The sequence below is a fragment of the Sprattus sprattus genome (assembly GCF_963457725.1).
Source record: "Sprattus sprattus genome assembly, contig: scaffold_142, whole genome shotgun sequence".
Classification (NCBI taxonomy): domain Eukaryota; kingdom Metazoa; phylum Chordata; class Actinopteri; order Clupeiformes; family Clupeidae; genus Sprattus; species Sprattus sprattus.
The window spans coordinates 35,001-59,159 of record NW_027666948.1 but is presented as its reverse complement, the minus strand read 5'-3'; the positions used below and the strand labels follow the sequence as shown (position 1 = coordinate 59,159).

At 47.4% G+C, this 24,159-nt stretch overlaps 1 protein-coding gene across 1 annotated transcript in view; it reads left to right on the top strand.

Moving 5' to 3' along the window:
* Nucleotides 1–394: 394 nt before the first annotated feature.
* LOC308382547 (phospholipid-transporting ATPase IA-like) overlaps nt 395–24,159 on the top strand; it is a gene marked incomplete at both ends in the record, with an annotated part of 53,185 nt that continues 29,420 nt past the window's right edge. The window contains 3 exons of the mRNA XM_080860947.1: nt 395–509; nt 18,675–18,774; nt 22,440–22,538. Of these exons, the coding sequence (XP_080717073.1) occupies nt 395–509; nt 18,675–18,774; nt 22,440–22,538 (314 nt within the window). The remainder of the gene's footprint in view (nt 510–18,674; nt 18,775–22,439; nt 22,539–24,159) is intronic.

Below are 24,159 nucleotides of genomic sequence, written 5' to 3'. Positions count from 1 at the left end.
AATTTGCATTTTTTTTTTACCCCAAAAAGGGTTTGTGTTGTCGTGAGAAACGTTAGTCGATCTGCCCCCATGTTGTTGCCCTTCTTGGTTACAGTCTGATAAGATCACAGTTTGTTCATGGGTTTAGATTCTGGATTCGGTTTCTACTTGCTCTAAGACGGTGAAAACAGGAGAACATGCTCACTTCCCAATGCTAGCCTGTGGTTAGCTGCTTTTATTACCCCTCTAACAAGAGGTTTAATGAGCATTCTGTTCTTAATGGATTATGCAGCTAGATGCAATACCAGGCAAATGGTCTGAATGTTTCTTCTCGGTCTACCAGATTGATCTATCTAATGCTAGCTTTTTGTTTTTTGTGAGGAAATATAGTTTAACACTCTGTCTGTTTTTGCAGGATATGAGAAAACGGAAGATGGATCTGAAAAAACATCTTTAGCTGACCAGGAGGATGCCCGTCTTATTTACATCAGTCAGCCTCAGTTTACCAAATTCTGCAACAACCGAGTCAGTGTAACAAAGGGCTGTCCATCATAACCCTAACCCTAACCCTAACCCTAGAGTCAGGTATCAAAGGCTGTCCCATCATAACCCTAACCCTAACCCTAACCCTAACCCTAACCCTAACCCTAACCCTAACCCTAGAGTCAGGTATCAAAGGCTGTCCCATCATAACCCTAACCCTAACCCTAACCCTAGAGTCAGGTATCTAAGGCTGTCCCATCATAACCCTAACCCTAACCCTAACCCTAGAGTCAGGTAACTAAGGCTGTCCCATCATAACCCTAACCCTAACCCTAGAGTCAGGTAACTAAGGCTGTCCCATCATAACCCTAACCCTAACCCTAACCCTAGAGTCAGGTAACAAAGGCTGTCCCATCATAACCCTAACCCTAACCCTAGAGTCAGGTAACTAAGGCTGTCCCATCATAACCCTAACCCTAACCCTAACCCTAGAGTCAGGTATCTAAGGCTGTCCCATCATAACCCTAACCCTAACCCTAGAGTCAGGTATCTAAGGCTGTCCCATCATAAAAATGGTTCTAATATTTGTTGTGATACTTACTCAAGTCTGCTGTACGATCTGAATGCATTATGGTATTTACCTCTGTCTAGAGCAGCGTATAGTATCAGTGGCATTAACCTCTGTCTAGAGTATAGTATCAGTGGTATTAACCTCTGTCTAGAGTATAGTATCAGTGGTATTAACCTCTGTCTAGAGTATAGTATCAGTGGTATTAACCTCTGTCTAGAGTATAGTATCAGTGGTATTAACCTCTGTCTAGAGTATAGTATCAGTGGTATTACCTCTGTCTAGAGTATAGTATCAGTGGTATTAACCTCTGTCTAGAGTATAGTATCAGTGGTATTAACCTCTGTCTAGAGTATAGTATCAGTGGTATTAACCTCTGTCTAGAGTATAGTATCAGTGGTATTAACCTCTGTCTAGAGTATAGTATCAGTGGTATTAACCTCTGTCTAGAGTATAGTATCAGTGGTATTAACCTCTGTCTAGAGTATAGTATCAGTGGTATTAACCTCTGTCTAGAGCAGAGTATAGTATCAGTGGTATTAACCTCTGTCTAGAGTATAGTATCAGTGGTATTAACCTCTGTCTAGAGTATAGTATCAGTGGTATTAACCTCTGTCTAGAGCAGCGTATAGTATCAGTGGTATTAACCTCTGTCTAGAGTATAGTATCAGTGGTATTAACCTCTGTTTAGAGTATAGTATAGTATCAGTGGTATTAACCTCTGTCTAGAGTATAGTATCAGTGGTATTAACCTCTGTCTAGAGTATAGTATCAGTGGTATTAACCTCTGTTTAGAGTATAGTATAGTATCAGTGGTATTAACCTCTGTCTAGAGTATAGTATCAGTGGTATTAACCTCTGTCTAGAGTATAGTATCAGTGGTATTAACCTCTGTTTAGAGTATAGTATAGTATCAGTGGTATTAACCTCTGTCTAGAGTATAGTATCAGTGGTATTAACCTCTGTCTAGAGTATAGTATCAGTGGTATTAACCTCTGTCTAGAGTATAGTATCAGTGGTATTAACCTCTGTCTAGAGCAGCGTATAGTATCAGTGGTATTAACCTCTGTCTAGAGTATAGTATCAGTGGTATTAACCTCTGTTTAGAGTATAGTATCAGTGGTATTAACCTCTGTCTAGAGCAGCGTATAGTATCAGTGGCGTTCTCCCGGATGACGTGCTATGGGTGATCTAACTGAGTGTGTTTGTCTTAGGAAGTACAGCTGCCTCATTACCCTTTCCTCTCAATGATGAGCATGCTGCTCTGTTCCTCTGCATGTTTGTCTTCAATCTGAGGTCATAGGTGGATTGTGTGTGTGTTTACTGTATGTATTTGTGTATGTGAGTGTGTGTGTGTGTGTGTGTGTGTGTGTGTGTGTGTGGGTGTATCGATGTGATTTTGTGTGGATCTGTTAGGGTCTCTCTCTCTCTCTCTCTCTCTCTCTCATCCTGCGCTCCTACGCACCATAAGGCCTGTGTGTGTAAGGGGGGCTGCTGTGTGTGTGTGTGTGTGTGTGTGTGTGTGTGTGTGTGTGTGTGTGTGTGTGTGTGTGTGTGTGTGTGTGTGTGTGTGTGTGTGTGTGTGTGTGTGTGTGTGTGTGTGTGTGTGTGTGTGAGTGTGAGTGTGAGTGTGTTAGAGCAGCGTACTGAATGTCATCTGGAGAGGCGATCCACAGTCGCACTGCAGTACTCCACAGCTCTGCCTTCACCTGGACTTCTGCACACCGGCACAGGGGGGGGGGGTTGAGTGAGGGTTGTGGGTGTGTGAGGCGAGAGGGGGGCGTAGGCAGAGAGTAGGGCTGAGTAGACGAGGACAGTAGTGAGAGGACAGACAGGGATGCAGTAGACGAGGACAGTAGTGAGAGGACAGACAGGGATGCAGTAGACGAGGACAGTAGTGAGAGGACAGACAGGGATGCAGTAGACGAGAGAAGAGGACAGACAGGGATGCAATAGACGAGAGAAGAGGACAGTAGTGAGAGGACAGACAGGGATGCAGTAGATGAGGACAGTAGTGAGAGGACAGACAGGGATGCAGTAGACGAGAGAAGAGGACAGACAGGGATGCAATAGACGAGAGAAGAGGACAGTAGTGAGAGGACAGACAGGGATGCAGTAGACGAGGACAAGAGGACAGTAGTGAGAGGACAGACAGGGATGCAGTAGACGAGGACAGTAGGAGAACAGACAGGGATGCAGTAGACGAGAGAAGAGGACAGTAGTGAGAGGACAGACAGGGATGCAGTAGACGAGGACAGTAGTGAGAGGACAGACAGGGATGCAGTAGACGAGGACAGTAGATGAGGACAGACAGGGATGCAGTAGACGAGGACAGTAGTGAGAGGACAGACAGGGATGCAGTAGACGAGGACAGTAGTGAGAGGACAGACAGGGATGCAGTAGACGAGGACAGTAGTGAGAGGACAGACAGGGATGCAGTAGACGAGGACAGTAGTGAGAGGACAGACAGGGATGCAGTAGAAGAGGACAGTAGACGAGGACAGTAGTGAGAGGACAGACAGGGATGCAGTAGACGAGGACAAGAGGACAGTAGTGAGAGGACAGACAGGGATGCAGTAGACGAGGACAGTAGACGAGGACAGTAGTGAGAGGACAGACAGGGATGCAGTAGACGAGGACAAGAGGACAGTAGTGAGAGGACAGACAGGGATGCAGTAGACGAGGACAGTAGGAGAACAGACAGGGATGCAGTAGACGAGAGAAGAGGACAGTAGTGAGAGGACAGACAGGGATGCAGTAGACGAGGACAGTAGATGAGGACAGACAGGGATGCAGTAGATGAGGACAGTAGACGAGGACAGTAGTGAGAGGACAGACAGGGATGCAGTAGACGAGGACAGTAGACGAGGACAGTAGTGAGAGGACAGACAGGGATGCAGTAGACGAGGACAGTAGTGAGAGGACAGACAGGGATGCAGTAGACGAGAGAAGAGGACAGACAGGGATGCAATAGACGAGAGAAGAGGACAGTAGTGAGAGGACAGACAGGGATGTAGTAGACGAGGACAGTAGTGAGAGGACAGACAGGGATGCAGTAGACGAGAGAAGAGGACAGACAGGGATGCAATAGACGAGAGAAGAGGACAGTAGTGAGAGGACAGACAGGGATGCAGTAGACGAGGACAAGAGGACAGTAGTGAGAGGACAGACAGGGATGCAGTAGACGAGGACAGTAGGAGAACAGACAGGGATGCAGTAGACGAGAGAAGAGGACAGTAGTGAGAGGACAGACAGGGATGCAGTAGACGAGGACAGTAGTGAGAGGACAGACAGGGATGCAGTAGACGAGGACAGTAGATGAGGACAGACAGGGATGCAGTAGACGAGGACAGTAGTGAGAGGACAGACAGGGATGCAGTAGACGAGGACAGTAGTGAGAGGACAGACAGGGATGCAGTAGACGAGGACAGTAGTGAGAGGACAGACAGGGATGCAGTAGACGAGGACAGTAGTGAGAGGACAGACAGGGATGCAGTAGAAGAGGACAGTAGACGAGGACAGTAGTGAGAGGACAGACAGGGATGCAGTAGACGAGGACAAGAGGACAGTAGTGAGAGGACAGACAGGGATGCAGTAGACGAGGACAGTAGACGAGGACAGTAGTGAGAGGACAGACAGGGATGCAGTAGACGAGGACAAGAGGACAGTAGTGAGAGGACAGACAGGGATGCAGTAGACGAGGACAGTAGATGAGGACAGACAGGGATGCAGTAGATGAGGACAGTAGACGAGGACAGTAGTGAGAGGACAGACAGGGATGCAGTAGACGAGGACAGTAGACGAGGACAGTAGTGAGAGGACAGACAGGGATGCAGTAGACGAGGACAGTAGTGAGAGGACAGACAGGGATGCAGTAGAAGAGGACAGTAGTGAGAGGACAGACAGGGATGCAGTAGACGAGAGAAGAGGACAGTAGTGAGAGGACAGACAGGGATGCAGTAGACGAGGACAGTAGTGAGAGGACAGACAGGGATGCAGTAGACGAGAGAAGAGGACAGTAGGAGGAGGACAGACAGGGATGCAGTAGACGAGGACAGTAGGAGGAGGACAGACAGGGATGCAGTAGACGAGGACAAGAGGACAGTAGACGAGGACAGACAGGGATGCAGTAGACGAGGACAGTAGTGAGAGGACAGACAGGGATGCAGTAGACGAGAGAAGCGGACAGTAGTGAGAGGACAGACAGGGATGCAGTAGACGAGAGAAGCGGACAGTAGTGAGAGGACAGACAGGGATGCAGTAGAAGAGGACAGTAGTGAGAGGACAGACAGGGATGCAGTAGACGAGGACAGTAGTGAGAGGACAGACAGGGATGCAGTAGACGAGGACAGTAGTGAGAGGACAGACAGGGATGCAGTAGACGAGGACAGTAGTGAGAGGACAGACAGGGATGCAGTAGACGAGGACAAGAGGACAGTAGTGAGAGGACAGACAGGGATGCAGTAGACGAGGACAAGAGGACAGTAGTGAGAGGACAGACAGGGATGCAGTAGACGAGGACAGTAGTGAGAGGACAGACAGGGATGCAGTAGACGAGAGAAGAGGACAGTAGTGAGAGGACAGACAGGGATGCAGTAGACGAGGACAGTAGTGAGAGGACAGACAGGGATGCAGTAGACGAGGACAGTAGACGAGGACAGTAGTGAGAGGACATGAGTGGAAGCAGCCACAGCAGCAGCAGCAGCAGAAGACCAGTTGGCTGCAGGAGAAAGAGAAGGCTCTTTGATTCAAGTTTGATCCATTTAATAAATGCAAACACAGAATCTCTATCAAGCGACCATACAGTACAAACACAATACAACACTAAGAAGCTGATGAAAGTACACACAAGACATCCTTTTATCCTCTGAGAGAGACAGAATGGATACAAAAAAAGCAAAAAAGCAGCGATGTGCAGATGCAGAAAAACTAAAACTAGTAAAGAAAAGAAAAGAAGGGTTGTGCAGAAGGAGAAGAAGAGCAGGAGCATCAACACACTCTTGCAGTACACACACACACACACACACACACACACACACACACACACACACTGCAGCAGGAGCATCAACACACTCTTGCAGTGGGATAGAGGAGGCTGTGGCTGCTGACACCAAGAATACACTGCACACACACACACACACACACACACACACACACACACACACACACACACACACACTGCAGCAGGAGCATCAACACACTCTTGCAGTGGGATAGAGGAGGCTGTGGCTGCTGATGCCCAGAACACACTGCACACACACACACACACACACACACACACACACACACACACACACACACACACACACACTGCAGCAGGAGCATCAACACACTCTTGCAGTGGGACAGAGGAGGCTGTGGCTGCTGATGATGATGAATACACTGCACACACACACACACACACACACACTGCAGCAGCTCAGATTGGCGTCAGGGTATTATGAGGAGCTCAGGGATGCTTAACCCCAGAACGCATTGTGGCTTTGTGTGTGTCCAGCAATGGCTGTGGTCTTTGGGTTGTGTGTGTCTGTGTTGTGTGTGTGTTTGTATCTGTGTTTCTGTTTGTTTGTGTGTGTGTGTGTGTGTGTGTGTGTGTGTGTGTGTGTGTGTTTGACCCTGGCTCTTTTACTTGTCACAATTATGACTTTCTATGAACAATGCAATAATCGATGCAGCTTGCATTTTAACACAATATGAATACAAAAAAATAAAACCCAAAATTCTGCCATACGTCAGCTTTTGAATAAGCCGGTGCAGGTCTTATAACTCTACTGCACTTCATTGCAGCCCTTTTGGTGGCGCTTAAACTTTGTATGTAAACGGATCGTGCACATGTGTGTTTAGTGCGCTTCGTGCACATGAGTGTGTAGCAGAACATCAGTGTGTGTAGCAGAGCATCAGTGTGTGTAGCAGAGCATCAGTGTGTGTAGCAGAGCATCAGTGTGTGTAGCAGAGCATCAGTGTGTGTAGCAGAGCATCAGTGTGTGTAGCAGAGCATCAGTGTGTGTAGCAGAGCATCAGTGTGTGTAGCAGAGCATCAGCAGACCAGAGAGGAGAGTACTGCAGCGGGCCACCAGAATGTTGCAGCAGGCGTACTCATTTTATTTTTTAAATTCCGATTTTAAACTTTTCTGAATCAAAGCACAATCGTTCTAGAGAGAATCGAGAGAAATCGAAGAATCGATTTTTTTCCCTTACCCCTAATGGCTATGGTGGTGGTGGCAGTGTTGATTGGCGAGGTGTGTGTGTGTATGTTCATGTGTTTGTGCATGCATGTATTTGTGTTGCTGTGTGTGGACATGACCAGTGAACACATGAACACCTCCTCCTCCTATCATATAAATATATACAATTACACACACACACACACACACACACACACACACACACACACACACACACACACACGCAGATGTCTTAATGTGGACATGACCAGTGAACACATGAACACCTCCTCATTGGGGCCAAGATAAGGTTGCACTCTAAGCGTCTTTAGAGTCGTCCACTCCCCTCCCCCCATCCCTCCCTCCTGCCCCCTCTTCTCCAGTGTCTTTTATGATGAGCTAGCACAGTAAGATTGCATGCTAACTAATCCCTACAACAAGGATTCCCAGGGTGTAATTGGTCTGAAGGCTAATACCCTGAGATTAGGCAGGCAGAATGCTTTTACATACGGGAGCACCACAGCAGACAGACAGACAGACAGACATCAGACAGACAGACATATAAATATCATATAAATATATACAATGACACACACACACACACACACACACACACGCAGATGTCTTAATCCAGCGTTAGGTATGACCGATGTCACCCTAATTATCATATTTTTCAGCCTGGAGGTGACATAACACAATGACACCATGGTGTTTAACGACTCACCTTTCTCCTTGCGCTAGCCTGCAGGGTGTTAGCTTCTCACCGCTGACTCATTAAGAGGACCCTGCTTCTCCTCAACACGCCTGAAGGTACAGGAAGACATGATATTTAAAAGCGCCTGAGTCAGAGGCTTTTCTCAGGTGTGGGGCACTAGGACATGTACTTTTTACCTGAGGGTCGGAGTATAAATATATTCAGCTTCGTTCAAGTTAATTTAGTCTCGTTGTTTGTCTTTAATTCAGCCTTTTCTCGTTGCCTCGGTTTCCGAGGTCAGCTGGGCATCCTCCGGCGTCACCACTGACATTTGCTCACGATCCTGAAACATGGAAATGAGCTACCTCCTCCAAATGCCTTCTCTTTCTCTCCTTCCTCTCCTCTCTTTCTCTCCTCTCTTTCTCCCCTTCCTCTGCCTCTTTCTCTCCTCTCTCTCCTTCTTCTGCCTCTTTCTCTCTTTCCTCTCCTTCCTCTCCTCTCTTTCTCTCCTCTCTTTCTCCCCTTCTTCTGCCTCTTTCTCCCCTTCTTCTGCCTCTTTCTCTCCTTCCTCTGCCTCTTCCTCTCCTTCCTCTGTCTCTTTCTCTCCTTTCTCTCCTTCCTCTGCCTCTTTCTCTCCTTCCTCTGCCTCTTTCTCTCCTTCCTCTGCCTCTTTCTCTCCTCTCTCTCCTTCCTCTGCCTCTTTCTCTCCTTCCTCTGCCTCTTTCTCTCCTCTCTCTCCTTCCTCTGCCTCTTTCTCTCCTTCCTCTGCCTCTTTCTCTCCTCTCTCTCCTTCCTCTGCCTCTTTCTCTCCTTCCTCTTTCTCTTTCTCTCCTTCCTCCTCCTCTTTCTCCCCCACGTCCGTAGGCGTAGTGCTCCAACTGCTAATTCCATCAGAACCTCTCTCAGCAGCCCGAAGAGGCTCAGGGTGCCCCCGGCTCCATGTTTGTTCTTTCTTAAAGATCATCTTTAGCATCCTAGGTATAGTAACTAAAGTGCTCTAATCTGATTCAGCCTCATTAGGGAATGAATACGATTTAAAGCCACGATGACTGCTCATGCAACTAATGTATGGTGAGTCAGGCCTTTGTGATTCGTGGGTTTCTCTCCCCGTGGGCTGACCCTGAAGGGCACAACAAGCCAGTTGCTATTATTATGTGCTGCAAACTAGGTAACCCTTTGTTGTTTTGTTAAAGGTACAATCCTTGATTCTTCCCAAAGGATAGGCTATATGAGCTCAACAGCCAATGACACCCCTCCTTTCTGTGTTCCTAAAGCAACATGTTGATTGGTTGGAACAGTGTTTGGCTCGGCCTGAGCTGCTTTGAATGTATTTTTTTTTTCTTTTAGCGCACACACTGAATGGACAGCTAGAGGAACGTGAGGGGAATTTCACTGAACTAGACGACAAGTGTAGTGGGTTACAATGAAGGACTGCAACCTTTAAGCATTCTAATCAAGCCTCAGAAGAAAAGGCCCCCAAAGAGCAAGCCTTCCTCCCACCACCCCCTAGGGGTCTCCTCCTCTCCCCATCACCCTGGGGTCTCCTCCTCCTCCTCCTCTCCCCATCACCCTGGGGTCTCCTCCTCCTCCTCTCCCCATCACCCTGGGGTCTCCTCCTCCTCCTCTCCCCATCACCCTGGGGTCTCCTCCTCTCCCCATCACCCTGGGGTCTCCTCCTCCTCCTCTCCCCATCACCCTGGGGTCTCCTCCTCCTCCTCTCCCCATCACCCTGGGGTCTCCTCCTCCTCCTCTGCCCATCACCTCCTCCTCCTCCTCTCCCCATCACCCTGGGGTCTCCTCCTCTCCCCATCACCTCCTCCTCCTCCTCTCCCCATCACCCTGGGGTCTCCTCCTCCTCCTCTCCCCATCACCCTGGGGTCTCCTCCTCCTCCTCCTCTCCCCATCACCTCCTCCTCCTCCTCACCCCAACACCCTGGGGTCTCCTCCTCCTCCTCTCCCCATCACCCTGAGGTCTCCTCCTCCTCCTCTCCCCATGCTTGCTGTGTCAGCAGGACCGCCCTGCTGCTGCAGTGCTCCAGTGTCAGCCGTGGCTCCTCATTGCAGGCGTCTGTCATGCGCCAGTGAGAGGGGTATAGTGTGTGTGTGTGTGTGTGTGTGGTGTGTGTGTGTGTGTGTGTGTGTGTGTGTGTGTGTGTGTTTGTGTGGTCAGCAAGGCCTGTCAAGACGTGTTGGCTGGGAATAAGAACGTGACACGAAGGATGGCCGGTCTGGACCTCAGTGCCCCAGTCCACCCCACGCTTGAGCAGAACTGACAGGGCAAGCTGTTATCCATTGCGTGTCCCATCGACCAACCCCCCCACCACCACCACCACCACCCACACACACATGCTTACATACACACACACACACACATACACACACACACGCACACACACACACACACACACACACACACACACACACACACACACATACACACACACACACATACAGTACATGCATACACACACACACGCACATACACACACACACGCACACACACACACACACACACACACATACACACACACACACACACATACAATACATGCACACATACACACACTCTGACTCCCACGTTCATGAATCCAAACCCTTCCATATACACATTTATTCTGAAACATGGAGTCTGTTCTTCTTCTTCTCTTTGTCGTCTCTTTCTTTTTTCTTTGCCTGTTGTTCTCTCACTTTTTCTCATCTCTCTCTGTTTTGATCTCGTCCTCATTCTCTCTCTCTCTCTCTCTCTCTCTCTCTCTCTTCCTTTCACATTCATAAAGAAGATCCTAACAAGCTCAGAGGCAGGTGCACACTACAAGAGAGTCTGCTGATAATCACCCCCCCCCCCCCCCTCCCCTCCCTCCCTCCCCACCTCACCCGCTCCTGTGCTAACTGAAAGCTTTCACCTCAGAGTCTGTCAGCAGGCTGGACCCTGACAGTGGATTCAGTATATTGATCAGCGCTGAAGTCTTCTCTAGGCTAAACGTGTAATAAAGCAGTGCTGGACAGGGCTGGACTTCTGCATCGCCAAAGCCATCAACACACTGATCACCACGGGGGGAAAAACTCTATCGAACTGCCGTCAAACCTAGCAGGCTATTAGCCAGTGTGTGAATGGATTGCTTGAGTCCAGGGAAGGTTGGTGCTGTGAAAAGAATACTTTTTGGAGAGGGAGGGAGCAGATAGTGGCTTGCGTGTACATTTAAAAAAACTTGTGGCGTTTTTTTTTGTTAACAATGGAATGAAATTTCCCTGTTTTCCCCCTAACCAGTTGGGACTAACAACTCTGTTCTTTCATCGACTTTGTCCGGGGTCTGACAAGGGTCAGAGTTCACCATCCCAGAGGTTCAGAGGAACTGTCTGTAAGGGACTGGGGGCTTAGGCTGGGCTCACTGGCCTAATTCAGCATGGTTATGATTGGCTGCATTGGCAAGCAGTCAACCTTTGCCTCCAGAAACCCTTATCAACATTCATAAAACAAATGATTAGCTCAACACAACCAATTATGCGAGTCACTCTGTGCTTATTATGGACAGAAATGACTCCCCTTATCCCTACACACTTAAGCTTACAAGTCCCTTGGAAATACAGTCATCGGTGTCAAGTTCAAAACATGTCATGTGAAATAACCAGATGTTTGAGTATTGTGCACCTAAGTAATTAGAGCTGGGCTTTGGCGTGTAGATTTGATCTCCATTTACCAGCTGAGCTGCAACAGGGCACTAAACAAGCCATGCCTCTGGCCAACTGAAACCATCTTTCCATACAATTTACTGTGTATCGCTTTACTGTATTGGCACAGCTGCATCATATCGCAACATGTAGTATTCTGCAATTAGGTTTTGGCCGTAGTTATTCTGAAGAATTGAATTAGGACTCAAAAGATGTACTAAACTGTGTGTGTGTGTGTGAGAGTGTGTGTTTGGTTATGGGAGTGTGTGCTCTGCAGGGTTACTGCACTGTGGCGTGGTCCACACACACACTGCCCTGGGGATGAACTATCAGCCAGGGCGTCTGGCAGAGGCTCCATCACAGCTTTCACCACCATTAGAGCCTCTGCAAGAAACTCCTCCTGTCTTTCAGTCACTCTCTCTCTCTTGCTCTCTCTGTCACTCTCTCTATCACTCTCTCTCTCTGTCACTCTCTCTGTCACTCTCTCACCCTTTTCCTTTCCCTCTCTCTCTCTCCCCCTCTGCCTCTATCTCTCTTCCTCTCTCTCTCCCCCTCTGCCTCTATCTCTCTTCCTCTCTCTCTCCCCCTCTGCCTCTCTCTCTCTCTCTCTCTTCCTCTCTCTCTTCCTCTCTCTCTCCCCCTCTCTCTCTCTCTCTCTCTCTCTCTCTCTCTCTCTCTCTCTTCCTCTCTCTCTCCCTCTCTCTCTCCCTCTCTGCCTCTCTCTCTCTCTCTCTCTCTCTTCCTATCTCTCTTCCTCTCTCTCTCCCCCTCTGCCTCTCTCTCTTTCTCTCTCTTCCTCTCTCTCTCTCTACAGAGACGACACAGCAGAGAAGAGACAGACAGAGAAGAGACAGACAGAGATGCAGTACGCAGATGTGATTGCTTGATAGACACTGTTGAAAGAGAGAGGAAGCTATTGAAGATTAGCAGAGAGTGGCGATAGGATCCTCCAGGCTAGGTCCCCTGTCAGGACACGCCTCTGGTTCTTTCATCAGGGTTACCGTGGCGATGGGAACCTCCAGGCTAGGTCCCCTGCCAGGACACGCCTCTGGTCCTTTCAACAGGGTTACCGTGGCGATGGGAACCTCCAGGCTAGGTCCCCTGCCAGGACACGCCTCTGGTCCTTTCATCAGGGTTACCCCGGCAACAGTGCCAAAGTCCTCTTACCTGCAGTGATGTAATTGCTATTCACTTCTGGTGGCCTGTGCTGACGTGACCTCACCCAACCTACCATACCCCACCCTACCCCACCCCACCCAACCTACCCCACCCTACCCCACCCCACCCAACCTACCCCAACCAACCCCACCCCACCCTCATGTGGCAGAGCGTCAGTGTCCAGTAGAGATGCGCGGATGGGCTATTATTTCATCCGCAACCGCATCACAAAACGCATGATCCGTCCGCTATCCATCCGCACCAATTTTTTTGACCAATTTTCAAAACCGCACCCGCCCGCCATCCGCCTGTTGTTTTTAGGTATAGGCGCTGTGACGCGAGGCTAGAAAGTTCTTGAAAGGAGACTGATCCAATGCCGCAAAGATATTTAAAGGATAAAGCTAGTGCTGTAGCGACGCGTCGATGATGTCGACGCGTCGATTTCAAAATTACGTCGACGCCATATTTTTACGTCGACGCTTCGGCACATACACGTGGTTGACCCAAACAGAAACAAACATTGCGCAAGGACTGAGAGAGCAGAAACCCAGGGAATTGCTTGGCGCCATTAGTTGATATTGGCGATCTAACGTAGTGAATCATGATACATACTATAAGCTGACCAACACCATGACTTAGCTCTCTGTGCCGTTTGTTCATGCTTAGTTGCCGTGTTCTGCAGCCGTAAGTTAACGTTAACTTAACTGACACACTAGTAGCTAGCTAACGTTAACTACTAGCACCCAAGCACGAACAAACTGCACGGAGAGCTATAGTTTGCTAGCACCACCGAAGTGCGCAGAGCTCAAGCTACACAACACACTGAACAAACGTTAAATTAATGTAACCAACGTTACTTATTGTCCCCTTCACGAGAGACAATGGGGTGCGTTTCTATCTCCATTCTCAAACGTCTCGTATTTAACGTTTGTTCAGTGTGTTGTGTAGCTTGAGCTCTGCGCACTTCGGTGGTGCTAGCTAACTATCTTCTTAGCTCTCCGTGCAGTTTGTTCGTGCTTGGTAGCTAGCTACTATAGCGGCAGCGGCTAGACAGCTGTGTCAGTTTAGTAAACGTTAACTTACGGCTGCAGAACACGCCAACCAAGCACCAACAAACGGCACAGAGAGCTAACTCATGCTGTGGTCATTTACGAGTCAAACACATAACATTAGACTAACGTTGGCCAGCTTATAGTATGTATCATGATTCACTACCACGTTAGATCGCCAATGTCAACTAATGCAGCCAAGCAATGTCCAGGACAGGGCTGCACATAAGGTGGTGCGCAGTGCTCATCAATGAATGAATGTTTTTATAAGCACTGAAAACATTTAAATGAATGAGCACCACATCCAAATGTGATAGGGCTCATTTGAGTACCAAACATTTTACTGTGAACTCTAGATAAACATGAAATGCATTGTTGGACTTTTGCTGTGCAAAACGGTGCTCATTAAAGTATATTATTAAGATTTTTTGGGGTATTTATTTGAGATACATTATGGTTTTAATCGAGCAACAGAAAAATAATCGTTAGACTAATCGTCCAATTAGTCGTTAGATTAGTCGACTATTCGATAAAATAATCGCCAGATTAATCGTTTTGAAAATAATCGTTTACCCCCAGCCCTAGATAAAGCCCCTAGTATGAAAGCCTATTGGCTATGTTGTAGCCTATCCCCAGAATATTATCAGTGAAGTGACGTCTGTCTCCGATCGATGCACAGGGAGAAACTTTAAAATAGCCAAGCACATCGGCAAACCTGACCTTACCATAGGCTAGTAAGCCTACACTTTTTTATCATTGTAATAAAACGCAATTTGGTACACCATTTTAATATGGTAATATAGCCTACTGTTTTTAGTTTAGAAGGAAACGCAGAGTCTATTAATTCCGAAATTTCACCGCATTGTAGGCTTTATACTGTAACAACTCCAACACTTGCCTGCTTGCCTTGCAAATCAAAGTTTTCCGACTATTTTTCTTACCTTCTTTCTTAGCTGGTGATGTCACTTATGTTATCTCGCGCTGCCAATGGCCAATTTCACTTCTGAGTAAAATCACTCCATCATCTCTTTGAAATTCCTTATTCCACGAGTGGTAGGCTACAATGACTGGCTGTTTTAAAATATAACTAATAGCCTAACGAAACAAAATAACCCAGGCAGTTTCATCTACAACACGTTAAGGCTTCTTCCAATACTGACAGCTGACTCATAGCTTGCAGGTTTGCGGCCTTGCAAATAGACGCTACATGATAGGGATCGTCACTTAATTTAAACTTTTTTGCTTCCTTTGTTTGCTTTGTATGCATACACGGAACAAGGCCAATTTACTGCCTGATGAAAATTTGATTATTTCAAAATGTGCTTGGATGTAGGTAACGACATTTAACAATGTGTATATATTTTGAATTTCGTTGGGTAAACCGCCACCCGCCCGAATTTATTTAAAATATTATTTTTTGTCACGTCACCCGCCCGATCCGCGGTTTAACCGCGGAGTCCGCGGGTGCAACCGCCAACCGCGCATCTCTAGTGTCCAGGCACTGTAAAACAGATCCAGACATCAAACATCACTGCCAGAGTAAAGCGTCAGTGTCCAGGCACTGTAAAACACATCCAGACATCAAACATCACAGCCAGAGTAAAGCGTCAGTGTCCAGGCACTGTAGAACAGATCCAGACATCAAACATCACAGCCAGAGTAAAGCATCAGTGTCCAGGCACTGTAGAACAGATCCAGACATCAAACATCACAGCCAGAGTAAAGCGTCAGTGTCCAGGCACTGTAGAACAGATCCAGACATCAAACATCACAGCCAGAGTAAAGCATCAGTGTCCAGGCACTGTAGAACAGATCCAGACATCAAACATCACAGCCAGAGTAAAGCGTCAGTGTCCAGGCACTGTAGAACAGATCCAGACATCAAACATCACAGCCAGAGTAAAGCATCAGTGTCCAGGCACTGTAGAACAGATCCAGACATCAAACATCACAGCCAGAGTAAAGCATCAGTGTCCAGGCACTGTAGAACAGATCCAGACATCAAACATCACAGCCAGAGTAAAGCACGACTGGTGCATTTCTGTGCTTTGATGAGGGGCAGGCAGCAGCTCTCTGTCTCTGGTATCAGCAGGGGATCTGAGAGGATGTGCTGTATCAATAGAGCAGCCGCATAATGAATGAAGCCGCATCGCTTTCATGGAGTTGCAAACCCATCACTGCACTCACACCCTAACCCACACCCACACCCACACCCTAACCCACACCCACACCCAGACTGACACCCACGCCTGCACCCACCGGCACTTGCTTCACTCCTCAGCTTTCTGATCGTCCTCCTTCTGAAACGGGTGCTCTCCATCTTATAAGTCTGTGTTGGGAGGTTAATGTTGATGTGTTGCATGCAGTGCAGCGTCCTATGACTTAGGCTGTGTAGGTTTGAGCTCAAATATGACCGAAGAAAAGCTTCCCATGCTCTGTCCAAGGGCGGGGTGATTAACTGAAAATGGACTATCATTTCTAACCTATGGCCGGGAAAAAAATTGGTTGTCGTGTCACTTATGCTCATTGTCATAAATACGTTTGTTGAACTGGTATTGCAGACCTACCCAGTACACCACAATGTTTTGCAGATTTATTGTCACCAAGGTACATCTGGGAAATGATGGTGAATTATTATTTATTTTGGAGCATATCACCCAGCCCAGCATCTCCCTCATCAGAGCAGCATTGGACAGTAACCCTCCCTTCTTCAGTTGAATGACTCTTAAGTTCAACATCCAGCGGTCACGTACAGCCGTCCTCTTCACCAAAATACCATCCAGAGCTCAACATCCATCTCCGTTCATGCGGGCCCTGGTCCTGTGATGCCAGCAGTGTGGGCATGGTCTCATCTTTAGCCTAGCAGTGTGCTTTAGCCTAGCAGTGTGCTTTAGCCTAGCAGTGTGCTTTAGCCTGGCAGTGTGCTTTAGCCTAGCAGTGTGCTTTAGCCTAGCAGTGTGCTTTAGCCTGGCAGTGTGCTTTAGCCTAGCAGTGTGCTTTAGCCTAGCAGTGTGCTTTAGCCTGGCAGTGTGCTTTAGCCTAGCAGTGTGCTTTAGCCTGGCAGTGTGCTTTAGCCTAGCAGTGACTGAAGGCATGGCATGCTGGCTAGGAACAGGCCGGTAGACTGAGAGTAAACCCCTTTCCCCTTCTGCCACACAACCCTCCCCCTTCCCACCTTCCTGTCTCCACCCGGCCGACCTCAAGCAGATGGGTCCCCCCTTATGTGCCGTGGTTCTGCTTAAGGTTTCTTCCTGCCTAACAGGGAGTTTTTCCTTGGCCCTGGTGCCATTGTGCATGCACTAAGGGGGTTTAGGCTCTGGGCTCTGTTAAGCGCCTAGAGGCAATTGTATTGTTATGGCGCTATACAAATAAAAATTGAATTAAACAAGTACTGCCTGGCAGTGCAGTCTGGGGCATGCAGCTCAGACCAAAGAGACTGGGCACCTCATCTACTAATGTGGACCTCAATCAGAGAAGGAGAGAGAGAGGGAGGAAGAAGAGAGACTTAAACTAAAGAGAGGGAGAGACGAGGGTGATGTGAGAGAGAGAGAGGTGGGGATGGAGAGAGACTAGAGAGAGGAGGAAAGAAAGAATGAAAGGAGGAGAGGGTGAAAGAGAGAGAAAGAGAGACTTAAACTAAAAAGAGAGATAGAGGCGAGGGTGGCGTGGGCCCAGAGGTCTGTGCCAGGCGCGGGGCCCCATAGCTCACGTCTACCAGGCAGGCGCGGGCCCCATAGCTCACGTCTACCAGGCAGGCGCGGGCCCCATAGCTCACGTCTACCAGTGCCTCTTAACAGCCCTACTGCCAGTGCTCTATCTCCCTCTAATGATGCTCTATGGACATGAGCTCGGCTCCAGCGCCATCCATCACCCCAGGCACCCGCCCTCACCTGCCAGCCCTGTCCAAGGCTCCCTGAGCTGGAGGAGCAGCCCTGTCCAAGGCTCCCTGAGCTGGAGGAGCAGCCCTGTCCAAGGCTCCCTGAGCTGGAGGAGCAGCCCTGTCCAAGGCTCCCTGAGCTGGAGGAGCAGCCCTGTCCAAGGCTCCCTGAGCTGGAGGAGCAGCCCTGTCCAAGGCTCCCTGAGCTGGAGGAGCAGCCCTGTCCAAGGCTCCCTGAGCTGGAGGAGCAGCCCTGTCCAAGGCTCCCTGAGCTGGAGGAGCAGCCCTGTCCAAGGCTCCCTGAGCTGGAGGAGCAGCCCTGTCCAAGGCTCCCTGAGCTGGAGGAGCAGGGCTGGGGTGGGTGGGTGGTGGATCGGTGGGTGGTTTTGATTTTGCTGATGGAACCTGGAAGTGCACGTCTGTGTGTGTGTGTGTGTGTGTGTGTGTGTGTGTGTGTGTGTGTGTGTGTGTGTGAGTGTGAGTGTGAGTGTGAGTGTGAGTGTGAGTGTGAGTGTGAGTGTGTGTGTGTAGGGTTGTTTGTGTTTCGGAGCATGTGACCATCTGTTGCTGAGCCCACACAATGTCTTGCACTGGGAAGATTATGAAGCGACCATGCTAGGAGGACAGAGGAAAGAGGAAAGATGGCCAAGGGGAAATGCCAATTATGGCCTTAAAAAAAAAAAGAGAATGATACAATTCTTTTTATCCAGGCTATTTCTATACATTCAATGTTTCAATACACTGCAGTATTATTACGGCTAGTTGAGCTAACATAAGCAGTGTGTGCTATATGCTAAAAAGTATGATGTCACAAATAAATAAAATATAGTTATGTAAACCATTTTTATTTTATTTTGCCTCCTGCATTTAATTCAGGGAGGAATGTCTTGGCATTCATTAGTAAGTGATGTGCTTATAGAGTAGTACAAAATATTGTCGTGTCATAAATCTATTCTTGACTAACAATTGCCTTTGTTTTGTCTTCCTTTCCCCTGCCTGTCCTCCCCTCTGTTCCCCTCTTCTCTCTCTGCAGCACTGCGAAGTACAATGTCCTCACCTTTCTGCCACGCTTCCTCTACTCTCAGTTCAGAAGAGCTGCCAACTCATTCTTTCTTTTCATCGCACTCCTACAGGTAACCACAGGTCTATGAGACTGTGTGTGTGTGTGTGTGTGTGTGTGTGTGTGTGTGAGTGTGAGTGAAAGAGAGAGAGTGTTTGTGAGACTGTGTGTGCATTTGTGTATATGTGTGTTTGTGTGCGAGAAATGGCGAGAGAGAGGGACAGAGAGGGAAAGGTAGAGAGAGAGAGAGAGAGAGAGAGAGAGAGAGAAATCAAGAAGCAGTGTGAGGGCATTATATAAATCAGTGAAACAGCAATATACAAATGTTTTGTGGAAATGACTTTTTCATGCCTTCAAATCAATACCCTCTTTTGCTTATTGTCCCAGAGAGCTGGTATTGTACAATAGGCTCATACTGTCCAGTACATACAGTGGACAGAGCTGAGAAACTACACTTCCCAAAGACTACTGTTAGAAAGGCGTGATGCATGAGCATCTTTTTATAGCCTTTTTATCAATGGCTCGTCAGTTTGACAGCAGTGTTCCCTCCCAAGTCGTCCCACGGATGCGGAACACTTTGCCCATTAGCTGCTACCTGCTGTCTCAACACCTGGCCAGCTCCTCTCCTCCTCTCTCTCTCTCCGTGCACCTCCGTGCGCATTGCACCCAGAGGCTTAGAAAGGGGGTCATTACACCCACAATGCCGCACTGCACTGGCCTGCGTTTCCCACAAGCAATGTTTTTTTTTGTATCGCCCATGCTAATTAACAAGGAGTTACCCCTCGCTTTCATATAATGATGGTCAGTGCACAATGATGCTTTAAGGGAAACAACCCCAGGTTGGCTGTGTGTGTATGCGTTTGTGTGTACACTGTGTGTTGGTGTGTTGGTGTGTTGGTGTGTGTTTTTTCTTTAAATAAACGGGAATCTGATGAGTGACTCTGAAGGGATGCTAAGCCTGAACCTGTGACCTTGGTTAGTGCCTGCTCACACACACACACACACACACACACACACACACACACACACACACACACACACACACACACACACACACACACACACATACACACACACACATGCTCAGGGAGAACAGGTGGTCTGGATCTTCATTACCCAGCTGACAACGCAGCAGCCTTGCTCTCTCTTTCTCTTTCTCTCTCTCTCTCTCTCTCTCTCTCTCTCTCTCTCTCTCTCTGTCTCTGTCTCTCTCTATCCCGCTCTCTCTTGTGTGTTCTCCCTCTCTCTGTGTGGCTTATGAAGTGGAGTGGAGAGAGGAAAGATGGATGTAGGGGAAAGATAAAATAGGTTTACACATATGCAGGTACCCCTGATGTTTTTTTGTAAGCGTGTGTTAACCAGTGTGTGTGTGTCTGTCTGTCTGTCTGTGAGTGAGTGAGTGTGTTTCAAGTTATTTTCCTTCAGTTCCGTCAAATATGGTAGAGTCTAATTGTTATGTCCAATAAAATCCAAATGGATAAATGCAGTAGATGAAACTGCAGTTTGAAGTGCAGATGGAATGGGAATTTAAGCATGTTCAGTTTAGTTGTGATGCCTTATACTGGTTAAAATGATCTTATTTGGATAAATCCACAAAGCCTCTTTCATTGCCTGGATTAGTTCATATTCTTAGTATTTTTTTTTTCCGTGGGAAAATACCAGCCGATATACACCCGCAACCAACCAACCAGCAAAGACCATTTCATCACTGACTAAAGACCAGTGGCTGCACTCCCTCTCCAATATGACCTTTATATTAAAACTCATAAAGGTCAGGGGTCAACGTTAACTTTTAGAAGTGGTAGCCAAGCTTGGTAACCAGGCATGAGGTTTTGGTTGCCAAATCCAACTGAATGTTTGACGTCATGAACTGCCTTTATTCTGAGCTGTGTGTGTGTGTGTGTATGTGTGTGTGTGTGTGTGTGTGTGTGTGTGTGTGTGTGTGTGTGTGTGTGTGTGTGTGTGTGTGTGTGTGTGTGTGTGTGTGTGTGTGTGTGTGTGTGTGTGTGTGTGTGTGTACTACTAGTGATTTAAACCAATTAGTCTTTGAACACCAGTTTGAATGTATTTTACCGTAACCATTTGTGATCACAAGCATCCGTTCGATTGCTCACATAACAGTTCATGAGATCAAAGAAGAGCTTAACAGCTCAGCACAACTGGGATTAATCCATTTTAGTTTAAATTACTTAGTATTTTATTAATGCAAATACGTGAGGCAGCTTTTACATTATTTAAATTATTCTGAAATTAGTGAAGGCTATGGCAAGTTTATAACTGTACGTATGAAATCATAAATATGCATAAAGGCTATATTAAACGACATTGTTTAAAACAGTGCATCGATTGCATTGCAGTAGCTAATTGATCATAACAGGCTAGTTGAGGGCCTGTGACCTAGGCGCTGCTGAAGAGGTGTGTTCACGCCCTTTGGTGACTACTATAGGGTCGTGTCGCCCTTTGGTGACTAATATAGGGTCGTGTCGCCCTTTGGTGACTACTATAGGGTCGTGTCGCCCCTCTACCCTGCTGCCAAACAAAACAGTTGAGTTAACAATGAAGGTTTCGGTCGCATCAACACTGAGAGGTATTAAATATAAGCCTTTGCCCTCAGTTATCTAGCAGGCGAGTTAGCACATAGCCAAAGCTGTTACAGCCCAAGATGCAGTCGATAGCTACCTTCTGTCAGGCTAAAGTTAGCTATAGCTCATTCAGACTGACTAAAGATATGACGAAGATATGATCCAAGGTTCTGCAATTAATGATTGTTATGACACACAGACACACACACACACAGACACACACACACACACACACACACAGACACACACGTTGTGAGTCCAAGTTTGTGATGAGCAGCACGCATCAGTTTTGCCTTGACTAATATTAGGTAAATTGCAGTGCAGTGGGTCATGAATATCATGAAAGTACAGTGGCAATGCAGTAATCACAGAAAGCAACCAGGGGTAATAAAATGATTGCCAAGGGCAGCCATTAATGTGGAGCCCTGATGGTCAAATGTCCTTTCGAGTGAGAGAGGGATAAACTATCTAATTAGGAGGCTGATTTTTCTCGCTGACGGCCATGGCTGGTTGAATGAGACTGTGACAGCTGTAGTCCTGTGGTCCTTTGGCCTCTCCTGGGGTGTGTGTGTGTCTGTGTGTGTGTGTGTGTGTGTGTGTGTGTGTGTGTGTGATGGCCTCCCCTTGGGTTGTGTTAGACCTCGGCTTGACAAATGGCCTCCCAGAGTGAGTATGCAGAGTCACACAAGGCTGACAAGCAGATACTTCATCCCCATTCAAGTCCCTGAAGAGACCTGAGAGAGTGTTTGTGTGTGTGTGTGTGTGTGAGCTAGACTGTATGAGTGTGCTGGCAGTTCACTTCTGAAGATCCCAGAGGGAAGCATTCCATGAACATATGGGCTTTGGGGGAAAGGGTCAGAGAAGTCGATGTGTGTGTGCATGACTCCTTGCCCTGCCCTTGTTGTGTGAATGTCACATCCATGGCCTTGGCCTGACACGGAAGGACATCCAAAGCCTGTGTGTGTGAGGAGATGAGAAGCTTTCTGAAGTAAGAGGCTCTCTCTCTCGCTGTGTGTGTGTGTGTGTGTGTGTGTGTGTGTGTGTGTGTGTGTGTGTGTGTGTGTGTGTGTGTGTGTGTGTGTCAGTGTGTGTGTGTGTGTGTGTATACAAGTGAATATAACCCCAACCTTACCTTCTTGTCCCTGTTCTTCTCCAGCAAATCCCTGATGTGTCTCCCACTGGGCGCTGGACCACCCTGGTGCCCCTCCTCTTCATCCTGGTGGTGGCCGCAGTCAAAGAGTTCATAGAGGACCTGGTAAACCAACACCCGCATAACACACAGCATAACACACAGCATAACACACAGCATAACACACAGCATAACACACAGCATAACACACAGCATAACGCACAGCATAACGCACAGCATAACACACAGCATAACACACGCATAACACACAGCATAACACACAGCATAACACACAGCATAACACACAGCATAACACACAGCATAACACACAGCATAACAGACAGCATAACACACAGCATAACACACAGCATAACGCCCGCATAACACACAGCATAACACACAGCATAACACACAGCATAACACACAGCCAAAATAATTATCACAAACTAAACAATACCTGGAAGAGTATAAGGCCGTGTAACTCACATAAAGCATTGCCTCCCAATGCTGTGGTATGTCAGTGGAAATCAAGTACTTAATTGAAAAGAATCTTATGTTTGCCCCTACACTTAGCGTTGCTCTTGCTATGTTAGCTCAGTGTTACTGGGAGCTATATAGTAACGTGTTGCTCTTGCTATGTTAGCTCAGTCTTACTGGGAGCTATATGGTAACGTGCTGCTCTTGCTATGTTAGCTCAGTCTTACTGGGAGCTATATAGTAACGTGTTGCTCTTGCTATGTTAGCTCAGTCTTACTGAAAACAGCTGTTTTGATAGAATTGTATTTTATTTATTTGCTTATTTATTTATATGGTCTCTGTGTCATCACTGGCTTGCCGTTGACTTTATTGCCTTCCAGTTAAAACCCCTCCATGATACTGAGTATTCACATGTGGAGCTCTCCCAGTTTACCATGAGAGGAGACCACTCCGAAGCTAATTGTGTTTTCAGGGAAATTCATTGAAAGGTTATGGGAACCTTCTATATCAACTCAACAACATGTTTATGTGCGTGAGGTGTGTCACGTGCATCACGTGCATGAACTGAATGTCTGAAAGCTGAATATCCTTCCAGTCTCACTACCAGCAGGATGCACCTTTGTGATCACAGCTAGAACAGCAGCCACAGACCGACCTCTAATCATCTAATCTAATGCACCTTTGTGATCATAACTAGAACAGCGTCCACATACTGACCTCTAATCATCTAATCTAATGCACCTTTGTGATCACAACTAGAACAGCGTCCACATACTGACCTCTTATCATCTAATCTAATGCACCTTTGTGATCATAACTAGAACAGCGTCCACATACTGACCTCTAATCATCTAATCTAATGGCTTCTTTTCTTTTTTTTTTGCTTTCCCGGCCTGAAATTAGATTTTGGGTGGACTGAAAAGTAACTTGTGTAGTTCATAAAGAGACATTGGTGTCTCATGCATGTGACTGGATGTAGTCATTTTAAACACCAAGTACAATTATTGATCAGCAATCCTCTTCTGTGGCATATATGGCCAATTTATCTGTCTTGCACAGAACAGACACTTTACTGTTGGAACTGAGATTGCATTCATGTGATGCAAGAAGTGTGTGTGTGTGTGTGTGTGTGTGTGTGTGTTTGCCACATTCCTCATCTTTCAACAGATTCATGGAGATTCTCTCTCGTAGGCGTAACTGGAGGGTTTGGCTCGTGTCTGTACGTTCTGCTCTTGTCCAGACCAGTGACAACAAGAGAGATTTTAAAACA